At 56.5% G+C, this 15,614-nt stretch overlaps 2 protein-coding genes and 1 long non-coding RNA gene across 20 annotated transcripts in view; 1 reads left to right on the top strand and 2 right to left on the bottom strand.

The window, feature by feature from the left end:
* Window positions 1-7,666, bottom strand: ABCB6 (ATP binding cassette subfamily B member 6). The gene is made up of 19 exons (XM_005610618.4): window positions 6,339-7,666; window positions 5,874-6,011; window positions 5,437-5,623; window positions 5,115-5,216; window positions 4,768-4,951; window positions 4,053-4,174; window positions 3,430-3,539; window positions 3,176-3,241; window positions 2,903-3,028; window positions 2,703-2,779; window positions 2,550-2,613; window positions 2,363-2,448; window positions 2,097-2,154; window positions 1,772-1,876; window positions 1,203-1,377; window positions 944-1,056; window positions 608-702; window positions 468-536; window positions 1-284 (listed from the first exon to the last, which is right to left on the bottom strand). Exons 1-19 carry the CDS (start codon window positions 6,885-6,887, stop codon window positions 188-190), a joined length of 2,523 nt encoding a protein of 840 aa, XP_005610675.1. The 5' UTR covers window positions 6,888-7,666; the 3' UTR covers window positions 1-187.
* LOC138924559 (uncharacterized) lies at window positions 1,320-4,443 on the top strand. Its single transcript, XR_011439502.1, has 2 exons — window positions 1,320-1,456; window positions 1,736-4,443. It is a non-coding gene; the product is annotated as an uncharacterized lncRNA (long non-coding RNA).
* ATG9A (autophagy related 9A) overlaps window positions 7,563-15,614 on the bottom strand; it is a 9,359-nt gene continuing 1,307 nt past the window's right edge. For 3 of the 18 annotated variants that reach the window (XM_001493040.6, XM_023642380.2, XM_023642379.2), the window contains exons 2-16: window positions 15,513-15,570; window positions 14,983-15,114; window positions 14,820-14,863; window positions 14,226-14,290; window positions 13,287-13,448; window positions 12,982-13,123; window positions 12,002-12,750; window positions 11,765-11,918; window positions 11,482-11,661; window positions 10,830-11,078; window positions 10,450-10,628; window positions 10,225-10,342; window positions 9,256-9,478; window positions 8,919-9,064; window positions 7,563-8,636 (exon numbers count right to left, since the gene is read on the bottom strand). In XM_001493040.6, the coding sequence (XP_001493090.1) occupies window positions 8,631-8,636; window positions 8,919-9,064; window positions 9,256-9,478; window positions 10,225-10,342; window positions 10,450-10,628; window positions 10,830-11,078; window positions 11,482-11,661; window positions 11,765-11,918; window positions 12,002-12,750; window positions 12,982-13,123; window positions 13,287-13,448; window positions 14,226-14,290; window positions 14,820-14,863; window positions 14,983-15,085 (2,520 nt within the window). In that variant the 5' untranslated portion in view covers window positions 15,086-15,114; window positions 15,513-15,570 and the 3' untranslated portion in view covers window positions 7,563-8,630. Of the gene's footprint in view, window positions 8,637-8,918; window positions 9,065-9,255; window positions 9,479-10,224; window positions 10,343-10,449; window positions 10,629-10,829; window positions 11,079-11,481; window positions 11,662-11,764; window positions 11,919-12,001; window positions 12,751-12,981; window positions 13,124-13,286; window positions 13,449-14,225; window positions 14,291-14,358; window positions 14,864-14,982; window positions 15,115-15,512; window positions 15,571-15,614 lie in introns of all 18 variants that reach the window. The other 15 variants (XM_014740388.3, XM_023642381.2, XM_023642382.2 and 12 more) reach the window with 5 other exon arrangements.

Consider the following 15,614-nt stretch of genomic DNA (forward strand, 5'->3'; position numbering starts at 1 on the left):
TCCTAGCACTGTTCATACTTTTATTTCCCCCAAAAGTGCTTTTCTGAAAGGTCCCTTTCTCTCACTATAGCGAGCATCATACCCCAAGACCAGGCTCAGATATGCCAGGGAAGAGGGCTACATCTTATTCTCGTCGCAGTTTCCCTTTGGGAGGGCAGTGGCCACACTTCTGTAACCATGCCTTAGCCTAGGGCTTGGTGTCTTCAGAGGCTTCTTCCTGTCCCTGCTGCTGCAGCTGCCACATTTCGGCATACACCCCGCCTCGGGACAGCAGAGCCTCGTGCCTGGGCAAGGAGGAAAGTGTAAGTCCCCACTATCAGTTTGACCCCTAGAGTGCTCGCCACCAGCCCACAGAGACGACAGAGGGGATTGCCGAGGGCACTCTTTCAGCACCCCCTGGGATTCACAGCCTTCTCCTGGGGCCCCCAGTTCAGAGGCCTGCTCTGTCCTCCTGCTGTGTCTCTTACCGTCCTCTCTCCACAATGCAGCCATCCTTGAGCACGAGGATCTGGTCAGCACTGACTACCGTTGAGAGCCTGAGAAGTCAGAGATCAGTTCCCCACCACCCCACCCCAAGTGAGCCCCGCTGCCTACTGCCCGTCCGTACCTGTGTGCCACGACGATGGTGGTGCGGTTGGCACAGACCTTGGCCAGAGAAGCCTGGATGGCCCTCTCGTTAGGCGTATCCAGCGCTGAGGTCGCCTACAGAGAGGTACTGGATAAAACCGCCCCTGCCACCCAAACGCCCCCTGGAAGGAGGACGCAAGCTGCTGGCTGAGGCCTCGGGAATAACAAGGAACTTTGTCTGAGCTGCAGAACTGCAAGGTGTTTTTTTGAAACACGGATTCATGGTATCTATCCTAAATGAAAACAGTGCTCAGCAGGAATGGCGTGGGTGCAGGCAGGGGGGGAAGGAGGGGAGAGGGTTGCCCAGGGCCCTCACCTCATCCAGCAGAATGATGTCTGGAGCCTTGAGAATGGTGCGAGCGATGGCGACGCGCTGCTTCTCCCCACCGCTCAGCTTCAGTCCCCGTTCGCCTACCTGTGTATTGTACCCTGTGGACATTGCCCACCTCCCTCAAGTCACACGTGATACACTTGGTCTCTGTGACCAGATGGGCAAGGGAGGGATGGCACAGAGAGCAGAGGGGGTAAGAGGACTAAACTGGGCAGGGGAGGGACTCTGTGCAGCGGAAACTCACCTTCAGGGAAAGCCATAATGGCATCATGGATGCCTGCAGCCTGAGCGGCGGCCTCCACCTCATCGTTTCCAGCTGTGATGCGGCCATAGCGGATGTTGTTGGCGATGGTGTCATTGAAGAGGACTGTGTCCTGGGGCACGACTCCAATGTGGGAGCGGAGGGAGACCTGGGTCACCTGGGGCCAAAAGACCATATGCCCTGGCTTGTGAGGTCCCCCAGGCCTGGCAGGAATCACACGGGATGAGAGGCCCTGGGTAAGAATCCTGCCACCTCCCCCCTCCAATCCTAGCTGTGTGGGCAAAGCCCTTAGCCTCTGAGTCTGTTTCCCCACCTATAAAGAGAAAGTACGCTCGCTCTCCTCGCTTCCCTGGACTGCTGCATACCTCGTCTGGCACCATACCTATCATTGTCATGGCGACTTGACTTCTGTAGGTCACGTGGTGCTGGAAAAGCAGATCTCCTGCCCCAGCTTTTTGCAGGAGTGACATCTCCTCTCTCTGGATGCCTAGCATTTGCCATTCTTTTACACACAGGCCTCTAAATTACAGTCTTCTCCCAAGCAACCTTACTTGTGAAATGTCCCGCCCGTCTATTCGGATGCAGCCAGAACTGATGTCATAGAAGCGAAACAGCAGGCGCAAAATTGTGCTCTTCCCTGCTCCGGATGGGCCCACCTGTTGCATCGGAAACAGAGGGGAAAACAGTCTCAGGCCCGCTGGCTTTTAAAGCTTTCTCTCCAAGAGGCCACCAATGTTTGTGGAGGCTGCCACATTCTATCCTGTGACTTGTCCTGACACGGCTCTCTGACTCCACAGAGTGGGTCACAAGCTACCACGGGCCCTGCTATGAGGGAAGCTTGAGGAGTCTGGGCTAACTGGCTGGGTCTCCTCTCACCAGGGCCAGTGTCTGTCCAGGCATCACAGTGAAGGACACATCCTGCAGGGTCTCCCGCCTGCAAGGAAGAGTGGCACGGTCAGTGGGCCTGCTGCCCTCCCGGTGCCCCTTCCATCAACAGAGCTACTACCAGGCCCTGCCCCTGCCCCACTCGGGCCCTCCTCCCAGGTAGCGGTGGGCTGAGAAGCAGGGATGAGGGGCAGGAAGGCAGTGTGTAAACGGACAGTGGGAATGGGGCCTGTGGGAAGCAGAAGGGAGGGGCTCACCCACTGGTATAGCTGAAGTGCACATTCTCAAACTCGATCTGGCCCCTCTGAAAGTGAAGGGGCTCTGCTCCGGGAAGGTCCTTTACCTGGGAGAGTGCCACCAATGCATGCTGCTGTTATTCTCCAGAAACAAAGAACACCACACAGGCCCCTGCTCCCTACAAACCCCACTCCCCTCTGCACTCACTTCTGTCTCCTCTTTCAGCAGGTCAAACATGTTCTCCATGTCAATGAAGTTGGTCTGGATCATCCTGCAAGAAGAGTGCTGGTTGGAGCTCCTCTGAGGAGCTGGGAGAAAAACGGTGCGCCCCGGACAGGTGAGGGCCAGGGGCCAGGTTACCTGTAGTAGGTGCCAAACCAGTTGAGGGGCACGTACAGCTGGATGATGTAGGTGCCAAACAGCACAAAGTCCCCAACCTGTGAAGATCCAAGGAAGAGGACCAAGCGGGCTGTCACTCTGCCCGCTTCCCGCCCAGGAGCCTGGTGGCCTAGACAAAGGGCCCGGGCCCCTCTTCCCTGTCCCCAACACAATTCCCTTACCTGTAGCTTCTGCTCAGTGACAAAGTATGCACAAAGCAAGGAGCCAGCGAGGAGCCCAAGTCCAATCACCAGGTTCTGGGTCTGATTTAGTAAAACCAGTGAAGCACTTGACTTCCACTCCAAACCCTGGGGCAATAAGACAGGAAGGAGGAATGGCACACACATGCCAACTGGTACCTTCAACCTCACAGCCCCCATTTTACTCCTCTCGGCCCTGGCAATTCTGCACCGCCAGGCCATTGCTCTCAGTAGGCCTCAAACCAGCATCCTCACCTGATATTTGATGATGGCCTCTCGATAGCGGTCCACTTCATAACTCTGTGCGTTGTAATACTTCACCTGATGAATCAAACCACTGTTGCGGCCGCAGCATTCAGCACCTGGACTCTTTCCTCCAGATTTCCAACCTCTCCTGCCCAATTTTAAACAGCACACCTCGCCCCCCCCAGCTCCTCGTCAGCCCCGGTGGTGCCAGGCAAACTCCACATCTCCGTGCCTCACACCACTGCCACTGAGGCCTCCGTTACCGTCTCGAAGTTTAGCAAAGAGTCCACAGCTCGTGCCCGGGTAGCATTCTCTTGTGTGTTCATAGCTCGTCGAAACTTCGTTCTCCACTCAGTGACCACGATGGTCAGGGCTGGAGAGTGACAGGAGGAGGGGGAGGGAGAAGAAGACATCATGATGTCACTCCCAACAGCAGAGACGGCAAGTGTAAGTCTGCTTTCTGCCACACACACACTAACTCTGGGCTACAGCCCAGGGACCCAGATTCCGAAGGGAGAGCTCTGTGTCCCAGATGTCTTTGCAGCCTGTGCAAAGCCTGATGTGTAAAAATGCTTTTGGTGAACAAATGAAGGCAAGCTGCATCTTGTGACAGAAATGAGGTTTCTCCTTGACCTGCATCCACAGCCGGCGCCCAGTGTGACCAGGACGCCCTTCCCCGGCCCTCCATCCAGGTTGAGCTAAGCTTCCCTTGGCAGAGGAGGAGCCCTGTCCCCCACCCCGCCCATCACGTAGAGGAGCAGCACAGCCTGGTCAAATCCACTGGGCTACAGCCTCCCAAAGCTGCGTCCCCTGAGCCAGGGCAGCGCTCATGCCGAGGGGAGTCCCTGGATGGTTCAGGCAGACGGTTTCACCAAGCAGCACTCACCGAGGTAAAGACTCATGCACAGGAACACAATGAGGCCAAACCAGGCGTTGAAGAACATGCTGAAGTAGATGATGCCGATGATGATGTCGGCCAGCGTAGGGATGATGTTGAACACCAGGTAGCTAGGAGGGCAAGTCAGGTGACAAAGAAAGGTTCAGGGGCGTGGAGCCAGCACCTCTACCTCTAGGCGTTTCAGTATAGTGTTCTGTTTCCAACAGCAACAGACTAGAATCAAGTTAAATGCCCTGCAAGAGGTGGATGGCTAAATAAGCCATAGCATGCCCAAACTACAGAATGCTCTAGATCAATTATAATGAATGAGGGAGATCTTCATGCACGGATGAGAGTATGTCTCCATAATGTTTTGTTAATAAAGCAACTCTGAGAGTGACGCCTATGTCATGGTACCATTTGTTTTAGTAAAAACCTCCATGATACCACGTTGGTCCTGAGTCTGCAAACATATATGTAAAAATGCAAAAAACCAGAACTCAACACACTAAAAGGAGTGGGAACCTCTGCAGAAGTAAGTGGAATTCAGAAGAGATTTGCTCTCCATCTACTTTATTTGAGTTGTCATGAGCATTTATACATTAATCTCCTAACTTAAAAAAAACAAAGATGGAGGGACAGCTCCTCAAGCTGGGTCTGGTCCCTGACAGCCCCTCCATCCCTGCTTCTCCAGCCCCACCCTCCCTGTCCTCTGGCTTGGCACCTGAGCAGCCCTGTGACACTGGACGTGCCCCGGTCCACAACCCGCAGCACCTCCCCTGTGCGGCGCCCCAGGTGCCAGCGCAGGGAGAGTTCGTGCAGGTGGGAGAAGAGGCGCAGCTGCAGCCGCCGCGATGTGAACTGCTGCACCCGGATCCACAGGAACGTGCGCAGGTTGCTCACGAAGCCTGCGGGAAGCCAGAGGAGGCCTCAGTAGGGCTCGGGGGCCAAAGGACATCAGCCCAGCACAGGATGTGAAAGGGGCAGGGGGAGGAATGCCCGTGGGTAGGGCACTACCAGGAGGAGGGGAGGGGCTAATATCAACCAGGGTGAAAGCAGAGTCCCTCAAACCTGTACCACCGGTGCCACCTCCCTGGAGGAACTTGAGGAAGACATAGGTGGTGACAGTCCAGGCCAGGGAGCTCCAAGGTGCCTTCTCAGTCAGCAAGTTCACTATGGAGAAAATGAGTCAGAGCCCACATATGGCCCCTAGGACTCTCTTCAGGAGAAACTGCCCCAGGCACCCACCACAGCCTCTTTCTGACTACCCAGCTCCCACTCTGTCCCTAGGTGAGCTAGCCCCCAAACCCGTGCCCTCACCCCCACCCCCACCCCACCCAACCGGGCCGAGGAAGGACCAGAGCGCTGAGCTGGCCTTCCTTTTCCCCCTCACCTATGTCCCTATAGAAGATGGGGACCAACACGTTCAGTCCCCGGTCCAACCCCATGAGCCCCAGGCAGACAAGCACAACAAGCTGCAGAGCTGGACTCCCCCGGGGCCACAAGTAGCAACTCAGTAGGCGGAGCTTCCTGCCAAGGTCTCGCCAGGTAGACTGTGGTGGTCCCTCTGTTGACTGCACCTAGGATGGTGAAATGCATGGGCGGGGGGAGCTCAGAAATCAACAAGAAGTGCACTAGCCAGAGACCCTCTAGGAAAATGTATGGGATTACAGCTCACGGGTATCTTAGACCCACAAGTGATGCCTGATGGGGTCAGAAAGGCTAACAGTGCAAACTGAGATTTAGAAAGGAAGTAGTTTATTATAGTGGGAAGAAATGATGATGGAATGAAATTAAGATAGACCCTAAGGTTCAGAGATTGAGGTGTACCTGGTTCCTCTCTACATCTTGATCCTCCTCGTTGATCCGCAAGGTGTAGGACTGAGGACGAAGTCCAGGGGCCCAGAGCCCCAGGACAAAGAGCCCTCCAGAGACCACATACCGCAGTACCCACAGGCTAAACTGAACCTACAATGAAACATGTGAAGAGAGGATCAAGGAGGGCCAAAATCCTATTGTCACTACAGTACTTACAGTAGGGCTGGGAACTGGTGTAAGGCACACACCCAGGTCCTCCTCAGGGGCCCAGCATCTACTAGACTTAAAGAAAAGTCCACAGTGACTCAGCACAGACACGCCCCACCAGCTGGCTATCGGCTCCCCGCTGGCGCCGGCCTCTCCCTTCTTCCCTTCCTTAGAGGCATCCCAAAGCGCGGAGCCAGTACGATCAGACATGCCGTCCTTTTTCCCAGCCCCTCTGACCCGTGCTTCCCCTTTCCCCACGAGGTCCCTCACCTGCTGGCCCAAGTCTGCCCTTGCCCACCACCATTGTGGGCTGTTCCAAGACACCAAGGCCAAGTTCTCGGCTGCAAATGCCACAGTCCAGAGGAGCAGGAGACCCGCGCTGTGCCTGAACTTGATCCAGATGCCCATTGCTAGCTTCTGCCGCGCCTGGCTCCGTTCCACCACGATCAATCCCAGGCCACAGGCGCTGGCCAGAGTCCCCAGTACGGAAGCCAGCAGTAGGTAGCCTGGCAGTGGGGCCCCCTGGGCAGTGCCCACCCGGCCAACCAGGCCGGCTAGGGGCAGCGCCACCTGAAGTGTGGCCAGGAGCAGCTGCAGCCCATAGGGAGCGACGAGAGGGCCGGCCCCCCACGATAGCGCGTCGGCGCCAGGGGGCCGCTCCCGACGCTTGCAGGGAAGGACCAGCACCAAGGCCAGAGCCCCGAGGCCCAGCAGCGTCGAGGGCACCAGCGTGAAGAAGAAGCAGGGACTCAAGCCACCCTCCGCCCAGGCCGGACCCACGGGCCCTTCGGCCTCGCAGTAGTTGCCCACAGTCACCATGACAATGCGTGGCCGCCGGCCGAGGCTGCGGGGACTGCGGGTCGGGAGAACGGGACCGGCCGCTCGGGACGGGGGGTGGAGGCTGGGGCGTCTCGGGTCATGGAGCGGCGGGGCGCCAGGCGACAGGGGTAGCGGCAGGGACACACGTGGAACCCACCACACTGCCCACTCTCTCCGCGCACGCGCCGCCGCCACGCACTCACGCACGGCACGCACGCCGGCTCCGCTCGCCCGCCCCTCGTCGCGGCCTGGGACCCTGCTTCCAAGTCCCGGTGGCCAGGAATGTGGAGCGTGCGACTCGAGCGGCTTTCTTCCGCAGCAGCCCCGCCCGCCGGGCGGCCCCCGTCCCTACACAGGCCCCCATTGGCCAAACGTCTCCGAGGGGGCGGGGGGAACGGTGCACGCGGAAAAGGCAAAATAGAAGGGCGGAGTCGGCTTGTCCCTGGCTCAGGGCGGGAAATCTGACCGCACGTCCGGCTGGAGACCTTGACCTCCACGGAACCGTGGGTCGGAAGCGGCCCGTCTGCTAGCCGGCCAGCTGGGTATACCCGAGCGACGGCATGGGCCCACTTTACTCCAGGGCCCGGCCCAGTCTCAGTCACCTGGGGGTCACACGCACCCTACTCCGCTCGTTCCTAGAATCCTAGTCGCGCGAGACAGCGAGCCGCAACCAGGTCAAAGTCCCTTCTTTATTAAGGGCTATCAAGCTGTACACGGTCCCCACCCGACTCCGCTGTGAGCTCGGCAGCGCAGGTCACCGCTCACCCGCAGCAGACCCCAGCTGGGGGAGGGGGCCCGGAGGGGAGGAGCTGGGTCCCAGCATGCAATGCGGCAGCCCAAAGCCTAGGGCGAAGCCGTCCTGTCGCCCCTCCATCCCCCTCTAGGGGACATCGGGAGGCAGGTGAGAGCTCTCTTGCTGGGAGGTAGACAGCCAGGGGCACACTCCAGCCCTGTCAGTCCCATGTGCAGGTGGTGGGGGTACAATAAGCAGCAATGGGGGCCAGGAAGGCCTCAGTCTCCCAGGGGCCCATCCCCAAAGTTGGAGAGGGCAGCAAAGAATTTCCATCTTGCTCCCGCAATTTAGAAACTTTCCTTCTTAGTGTCAAAAGATAGCATGAGGGGAACTGGGAACTAGGGCCTCCACGTCAATGCAAAGCAAAAGCTGAACAGAAGGGGAGCAAGCGAACAGAACGTGAGCAAGCGGCACACACATGCCAGAGATGTGCAGGAAGCAGGAGAGAGGTGAGCAGGCTGCAGCACTGGGAGAGAACCGGGGGGGTGAGGTAAGGGCCACAGCCTGAGCTGCTCATCTGTTCAGGGTGGGGGGAGGGAGGCTGCAGAGGTTGAGGGTCCAGGCCAACCTCCCCACTCCACAGTTGGCACAGGGTCTCCCTGCTTGGCAGCTTCTGTGGTGGGCAGTCCTCTGGAGACTTTCAGGGCAGGGTGCGAAGGTGGCAGTATTGGGGCTGGGCTGGGGACCAGTTTCTAGCACCACACTCTGAGCCAAGGGGGGTCCTGGGGATGAGGCTAGAGTCCTGTGTGCCCTGATTCTTAGACCCCCAGTTTCTCTCCTGGGGCTGTGGCAAGCCCAGTGTTGGCACCTCCCTTGGCCAGGCACGGACACACAAACACCACACGCGTGGAGCCAGGCGACACTCAGAGGAGCCCTCCATGGCAGGCAGGTGGGATGGCAGGGCAACAGTGACCTCCATCCTGGGGCATAGGGACCCTTGTGAGCCTTGTCTACACCTGTGGAGAGAAAAGGACTGGCAGTGGAGATAGTCTTTAGCTATCTGCTTACCCAACAGAAGCCTGGAGATAAAGGAAAAAGGAAAGCTTGATTCTTGGGGAGGTGAGTGAAGGGAAAATCAAGCCCTGGATTTCAGAGGAGGTGAGGGAAAAAGGGAGTGTATTTTGGAAGGGAGGGTGCAGTATCTTTGCATGAGAGGCCCGCCTTTCTTCGCTTGAGAAGCTTTGACTTCAGCCTGGAAGTTACTACTGGCAGGTGTTCTTGGGTCCTGGAACACTTACCTTGTGCACCTGAGGGGGAAGCTCATCCTCTGAGCCCTCCTCAGGCACGGGCTCTGGGTGCCTTGATGCTGCCTGCCCATCTTCAGCCCACCCTCCAAGGGGCAGCCGAGAGAAGTGAGAGGGAGCCCGGGGCACTGTGCCAGGATCTAGAGACACAAGTAAACATACTCTTAGAATGAACACAAACAGGAATAAGGACAAGGGTTCTGGGGCTGCTCAGGGTACGGGGTTAGTCTCCTTGGGCCTGGTCCCTCTGACCTCTTTCCTCCCCTAGAGGCCATGGGAAGAATCACCCTACCCTGAAGGTTCTGTGTTGTCCTCTACCCCCATTTGATACCTGTAATGCCCCCATAGCGCCTCTGGAAGGCCCCCTGCAGGGCGGTGGTCTCAGGTGCTCCAGGCCGGGGTGTAGCACAGGGATAGCTGGCAGAGCGGGGGATAGGTTGGGGGGCCCGGGCACCCTCTCCCGCCTCTTCAGGGGCGCTCTCCCCACTTTCATCACTCTCCCGGCGGTGCCATACATGCCGCTCAGGTTCAGCCTGGGCCTGCTGCTTGTGGAGCTGAGAAGTGGAAGACTCGTTAGTTGGGGACAGAAGGATATCTGTCTGAAACAGCTGCCCCCACCATGGTTGTGGCCAGTTCCTATTTATCCCGCCTCATCTAGAATCACTGACCCAGAGCGCCTATTGTGTTATTAGGTGTAACACACGTACGATGTTTTACAGGTTAAATTCTCAGCAGGCCCCTGGAACAAGCCTGTGCATAGATTGTAATAGTTCTCATTTTACCTGGTCATTTGATTCAAGAACAAACTGGCTATGGATCTAAGTGCCAGGCACTCTTTTAGGTGCTGGGGACATAGCAGTAAACATCACAGACAAAAATCCCAGTCCTGGGTTGGGGAGACAATAAACAAATAAATAAGGAAAATATACAATATGTCAGATGGTGCTAAATGTTATAGAGAAAAATAGAGCAGGAATTTTCAGGAGGGTGGGCGAGGAAGGCTTTTACTCAGAGGGGACAACGAGGGTCTCATGGGAAAGGAGGGAGCAATAGGGATTTCTCGAAGACTTGGATTTTTGGCAGGGAAACCACAAGGCCACCAGTGTGTAAAGGCCCAGGATGAGAGTGAGCTTGGCTAAAATGGATGGTAAGAGGATATATGTGGAATGGACACAGCAGAGCAGATAAATGGCAGAGAAGGGACCGGAACCCAGGTCTGGCTTCTTCACATCTACAACCCTCTATTCTATTTTTCAGCTGCCACCTGGGTTCTCTGCCCTCCTCCTTCCTGCCCACTCACCTGGTGCATATACAGGGCATGCAGGCTCATCTCGGTGGATGCATATTCTGACAGCACCAGACTCTGCAGCTGTCCTTCCCACACGCTGCTCCCGGAGCTGGCTGTCCTGGCATCCACCCTGTCCCTCCCAGCAAAGACAGACAGCGGTCATCAACATTTCTGAAACCCACACAAATTGCTGGGGGCTTCTGTGGTGCCCTCCCATCTTAGACCACCACTACTCACCCAGAGCCTGTCATGGTGCTGGGAGCCCGGCCCGTGGGCACCTGACCAGGTTGCAGAGGGGAGAAGGAGCGCAGGGCAGAGGCAACTTCAGCCCTGTGCCTGGAGCCCTGCAGGTCTCTGGGCAGTGGGGGACCCCGGCAGGATGAGCCGGCTACCACATTTGCAATAAGGCTCAGTGGCTGTGAAAGAAAGGGGTGGGTAGAATTCTCAGGGTAGGAGGGAGGCCTCTGGGTCCCCCGGTGCTCTGCACGTTAGAACCCAATGGCACAGACTGAACAGACAGAAGGAAACCAACAAGGTAGGCCCTTCCACCCCATGCCCAGTCCTCAACTCCCAGCTCTTGGAGTCTGCCCATCATCTCCCAGTCCCCAGGAACACACCTCAGACTCAGACTGTAAAGACTGGATGGATGTAAAGAGGGCATTTTCAGGGAGCAGACCCCCTTGGGCAAGGCCAGCAGCTGCTCCATCCCGCTGAACTTGCTCCTTGAGGAAGCCTAGGAAGGCCGTGCTCTCACGTGGTGGCTGCCAGCCAGGGTTGGTGATGGCAAAGTGCATGAGTGACAACTCTGTCTTCCCATCCTCGGCTTGCTGGTACACTGAGGCCTCTGTCTGCCCACCGGACAGCCACTGCACAAGGGAGGCTGCCGTGAACAGGGCTGTCCTCTCACAGGAACCCTTTTTCTACCTTTTCTCCTAGGGGGGAGGTCTTGCCCCTGGAGGACAGAGACCACAATGCACTGTTGTGTCTTGTCCAGGGGCCCTGGTGCCAACCGCTGGGGTGGCCACATGATGGACTAGTTGCCTGGTTTGTGTCTTTCTCAAGGGAGCCTGGCTAAGGGTACGTGTTTGGGGCTAAAATCCAGCCCAGGTTCCCATTTACCAAGCTGTGTGTACCCTGGTACAGGGCTGCCCAGAGGCACGGCTTCCTTTCTGTGCTTTGTTGGCTCAGAAGGGGTGCCTTTTTGCAGTCTGCCCAAAGACACTGTGCCAGCACCGCCTCTGGCCATCTGCCCCCCTCCTCTCCCAGTACCTGGGGATGCCCATGCTGGCGAACATCCATCTGAGCAAAGGAGCAAGTATCCCCAACACCAACGACCTCCACGGTGAAATTGCGGAAGAAGTCTATAATCTCCAGGGCCCGTGGGCGCAGGCAGAAGATGAGGATGAGGGGTGTGACAATGGGGCTCAGTAACTCCTCCAAGATGAACACCTAAAAGAGAGGGGACCACAGTCACAAGAGAGCAGGAGGGATCCCAGCCCTCACCACCGAGCTGTCAGCCAGTCTAGCAGGCCCTAACTCCAACTCCACTCACTGCCTTGTACTGGAAGAGCTGAGCAAACTCGTCCCGGGTCTGCGAGCGGTGGGCATTACCCTGCCAGTGGTCAGGCATGTAGTGGATGTGAGCGAGGATCACGCGCAGCAGCTGCTCAGGGCAGAACACCATGTGCTGGTCCGGGATAAAGGATCTAGTGGGATCAGGGTCATGGTGAGATGTAAGCCTTTCCCAGGAATGCTAGTCTGCTTGCTCCCACCTGCTGCCCTGGCCCACCTGCACACGGTCACAGTGACCCCCAGGAGCGTGACGGTCGTGAGGACATGTTCCACAGCCAACACATCTTCGTCATAGATGGTGAGGGCAATGAGCACAGCCAGGATGGAGCCAGCGAAGAAGGCGCCATTCTTGGCCAGCAGTGTCAGCAGAGGTGATAGGAAGCAATTCATGTACTTGGAGGCAGGCTTGTAGCCACGGTTCAGGCGGGACTGCAGCTCATGCTCCAGCTCGTTGAAGTGGCGGAGGTAACAGCGGCCATAGAGTGACCAGCAACGTGCTCCCAGGGCCCCGGGCTCCCGCTTCAGCACCTCGGCGTAGCTGAAGAAGGCATACAGGATCTGCCAGATGAGGATGAGGGGGCAGAGCAGGAAGTTGGCGATGCCAATCCACAGGATGCGGTTGCTGAGGCGCTGGGCCAGCTCTAGCCGTTGCCCCCCACGTTTGTACTCAGCCTTGAGGCTCCATTCATTGAGAAACAGAGAGCCAGGTCCCCAGAAGAGGATCAGCTCGAAGTTGTACTTGAGGCCCCGGGTGAAGAAGACAGCTTCCCCGAGGCCGGGCAGGCGGAAGCGCAGCGGCAGCAGAGATTTGTTAACCAGCGCCACCATGTAGTTCTGGAAACGGAGGATGCGGTGGTAGATGTCCAGCTCTGTCAGCTCGCGCTTGTGGATGCAGATCTGGTGCTCTTTCTGGGTCTGCACAATCCGGGCCTGCACTTCCTGCCATGTGCAGTATGGAAGGGCAGACTGTGGAGTGGAAGAGACAAGGTAAAGAAGGTGGGCTTGTTGCTTCGGCCACTTGCCCTGCCTTAGCTGCTCAGGGGTCCTGTACTGAGCTGAGGGGAGCCTTTAAGCAGATGCTCCCTGACCTGCCAATGACGGATGAGGATGCCTGATGCCCAGGAATACACCCTGCCCTTCCCAGGCTGCAGAAGATGTCTCGGGCCGTGGTGCTAACTCCCAGCTCCCCAGTCTCACCATGGGGATACGCAGAGCATGTAGGTAGAAGGAGTGGATCTCCCAGTAGCAGCAAATGTTGTAGATGAACTTGATAAGCCGGTGGATCCAGAAGACAGCAGCGATGACAAGGATGGTGATAAGGGAGCCATTTTCCTGAATCCTGATGGGGAATAAGGAAGGGAGGAGGGGTGACCCTTGAGGAGTCTCGGCAGACATGTTGCTATCCTGAAGGATTTGGCCTGAGTCTGTGCTCACCCTCCACTGCATTCCCCACCTGCTAGCAGAACTACAGGCCCCGGAGCCCTCTGCCTCGCAGCCCTTACCTGGCACTACAGACTTGGGCAGGCAAAAAGGCGTCTGGCAGAGTGACCTTGACAGGCTCGGTAGGGTGAAGACTGTGGTTCACCATCTTGTTGGCAAACAGGATGTCGTAGTCCACACAGCTGACCAGGAAGGTGGTGAACGCAACCACAAAGAGGAACTGCCTGGGGAGTCGGGGAGAGTCAGAGACGCACCGGTAAAATAACACGGGAAAAGACAAGAGTCTGGAAGCAGCAGAACAAGATTGGGGAGCAGCCTCTGGGAAATGGAGGGGCTGGAGAACTCCCAGTGGGCTCTCTCTACTGCTCAGCCCTAGGGGACCTTCTCAGACCCAAACCAGCTCCTATTTTTGCACTAGCCTCAGGTGCCACAGAATCAGCCTGCTTTCCTCCCCTCAGAGTAAGCTCTGCCACCACTCTCTCAAAGGCCTCGCGATTGTGGTCTCTGGTCCCCAGGCTCTGATTTCCTTTTGAGGTGGTAGTTAGAAGCCCTTTGGGATCTGGACTCTTTTCTTACTAAGGGGAGATTTCCCAACTCCTTCCCCTTTGGCGAGGCCACATGGCTCCCTCCTCTTAGAAGGATCCTTGCCCAGCAGCAGGCCTAGGAGACAACAGAGGCAGAACACAGACTTTTCTCAAGTAAGTGGCTGGCATCTCTGAGACCTCCTGACTGAATCAGGCCCATTCCTTTGGAGCTCTGATGAAAGGATCAAGTCTAAGTTCTCTTTGTGGAAGAGAGAGGACTTGGAAACCTTTCCTTATAAGGGAGAGAAAAAAAGGGGGGCTGTAAATTTTGGTGCCACACCCAGTCCCTGAACTATAAATGTCTGCAGAATTTTGAGCCTAGGACTGAGCTGCACTGGCAGGCAGGACCAGGGGGCTGAAGGACAGGAGACTGAGATGAATTCCTTCAACATATCACTTATCCCTTCTCATACTTACATGAGCTCAAAGATCTCTCCGATGAGCATACAAGTGAAGCCATTCTTCTGGTGTAGATTATAAACGTGTAATCGTTAAGAAAAAGTGGCTGGCAGAGACAGCAGTTAAGAGCACAGACTTTGATGTCACATACCTGAGCTTAAGTCCTGGCTTTATGATGTTCTGGCTGGGTGACTTTGGCCAAGTTACTTAACCTCTCTCAGCTTTTGTCTGCAGTGGTAATATTGGGAATAATGGCACCTGCCCCATAGGATGTTAGGTCTGAGATAATGCATATAAAGTATTTAACACAGAGCTGACACAGAACGAGTCAGAAGACATTAGTTATTACAGTTATTAGCATCCCATCAGAAAGGAGGATCACCCTTAGAGAGGCGCCTTATAACTTAATATCACAAAGTGCAAGGTACATAGCTCTTGGTAAATGTGGGGCATCATTATTTATAACGATCATTATTTCCCCAGCCTCTTTCAGGCTCAAGAAGAGTTCTACCCGCCTTCTAGGGAGAGTCAAACCCACCCCAACTTCCCATCAGGGGCCTGGCTTAGAGAGGGGCTAAAGATCTAGCGCTCCAACAGAGACATGAAGGATATTCGAGAGAAGAAGAGGTCAAGGTTTTCGATGTGGTGCCAAGGTGCTGTGGGCACAGGAGCAGAGATGTCAGGGCCCTTAAGAAATGTGAGCCCTTGCTCCTCAGTGTTCTCCCACCAACTCCCCCCCACGACCCAGCTCTGGCTGTCATGTCCAAGGACTCACACTTGCTCCCCTCAGGGACGTGCACCAACAGGTCCTCCTCCCCCGGGGGCGAATCACTGTAGGAGGCCTCTAGGCGCTGGTATTCAGTGTCAAACTGCGCCATCACCACCGCCCCCTGTCCACCTTGTCCACCTGCCGGGAATGAGGAAGAAACCCACGTTCAGACCCCAGTAGAGCTCATCAGCTGCCCTGCCTGAAGGAGTGAGCAAGAATCCTTGGGTTTGGTCTTCACTACCAGTCTGCTTGGCTCAAAGGCAGAGGAGGAGGAGTAACCAAGGAAAGCAGCAAGCTCAGGGTTTGGGAGGCCTTCACTGACCAATGAGGTCAGTCATTCCCAGAACCTTTAGGCCTTGCTGGCCTGAAGCCAGACTCTGCCCCTTTGAGGGGGGTGCTGTTTCATCTTCTATTCAATGGAGAGAAGGGGCCCTCCGCCTCCCCTCCAGGGTTTGGGAGAAACCCTGGTCTCCCCAAAGACTAGCAGTTTGGAAGCACTGTGTAAACCAAGGTTTGAGATAAGCACGTGGCCCTACCAGCTCCATGGACAGTGTCTGCTCCACTTCAGCCGTTGACGCCCTGGCTCTGCAGCTGCTGGAGGAGAAGGTGTCAGGCCCCAGAGAGCAGGAAGTGGGGAG

The sequence above is a fragment of the Equus caballus genome, chromosome 6 (assembly GCF_041296265.1).
Source record: "Equus caballus isolate H_3958 breed thoroughbred chromosome 6, TB-T2T, whole genome shotgun sequence".
NCBI classification, from domain to species: domain Eukaryota; kingdom Metazoa; phylum Chordata; class Mammalia; order Perissodactyla; family Equidae; genus Equus; species Equus caballus.

Excerpts from the sequence above, each read along its gene's own strand:
- ABCB6 (XM_005610618.4), bottom strand. The coding sequence starts at position 6,887 with ATGGTGACTGTGGGCAACTACTGCGAGGCCGAAGGGCCCGTGGGTCCG. Across the intron at positions 1,057-1,202 it reads CATTATGGCTTTCCCTGAAG|GGTACAATACACAGGTAGGC; the intron begins GTGAGTTTCCGC and ends CAATGTCCACAG. Across the intron at positions 537-607 it reads ACCATCGTCGTGGCACACAG|GCTCTCAACGGTAGTCAGTG; the intron begins GTACGGACGGGC and ends CTGACTTCTCAG.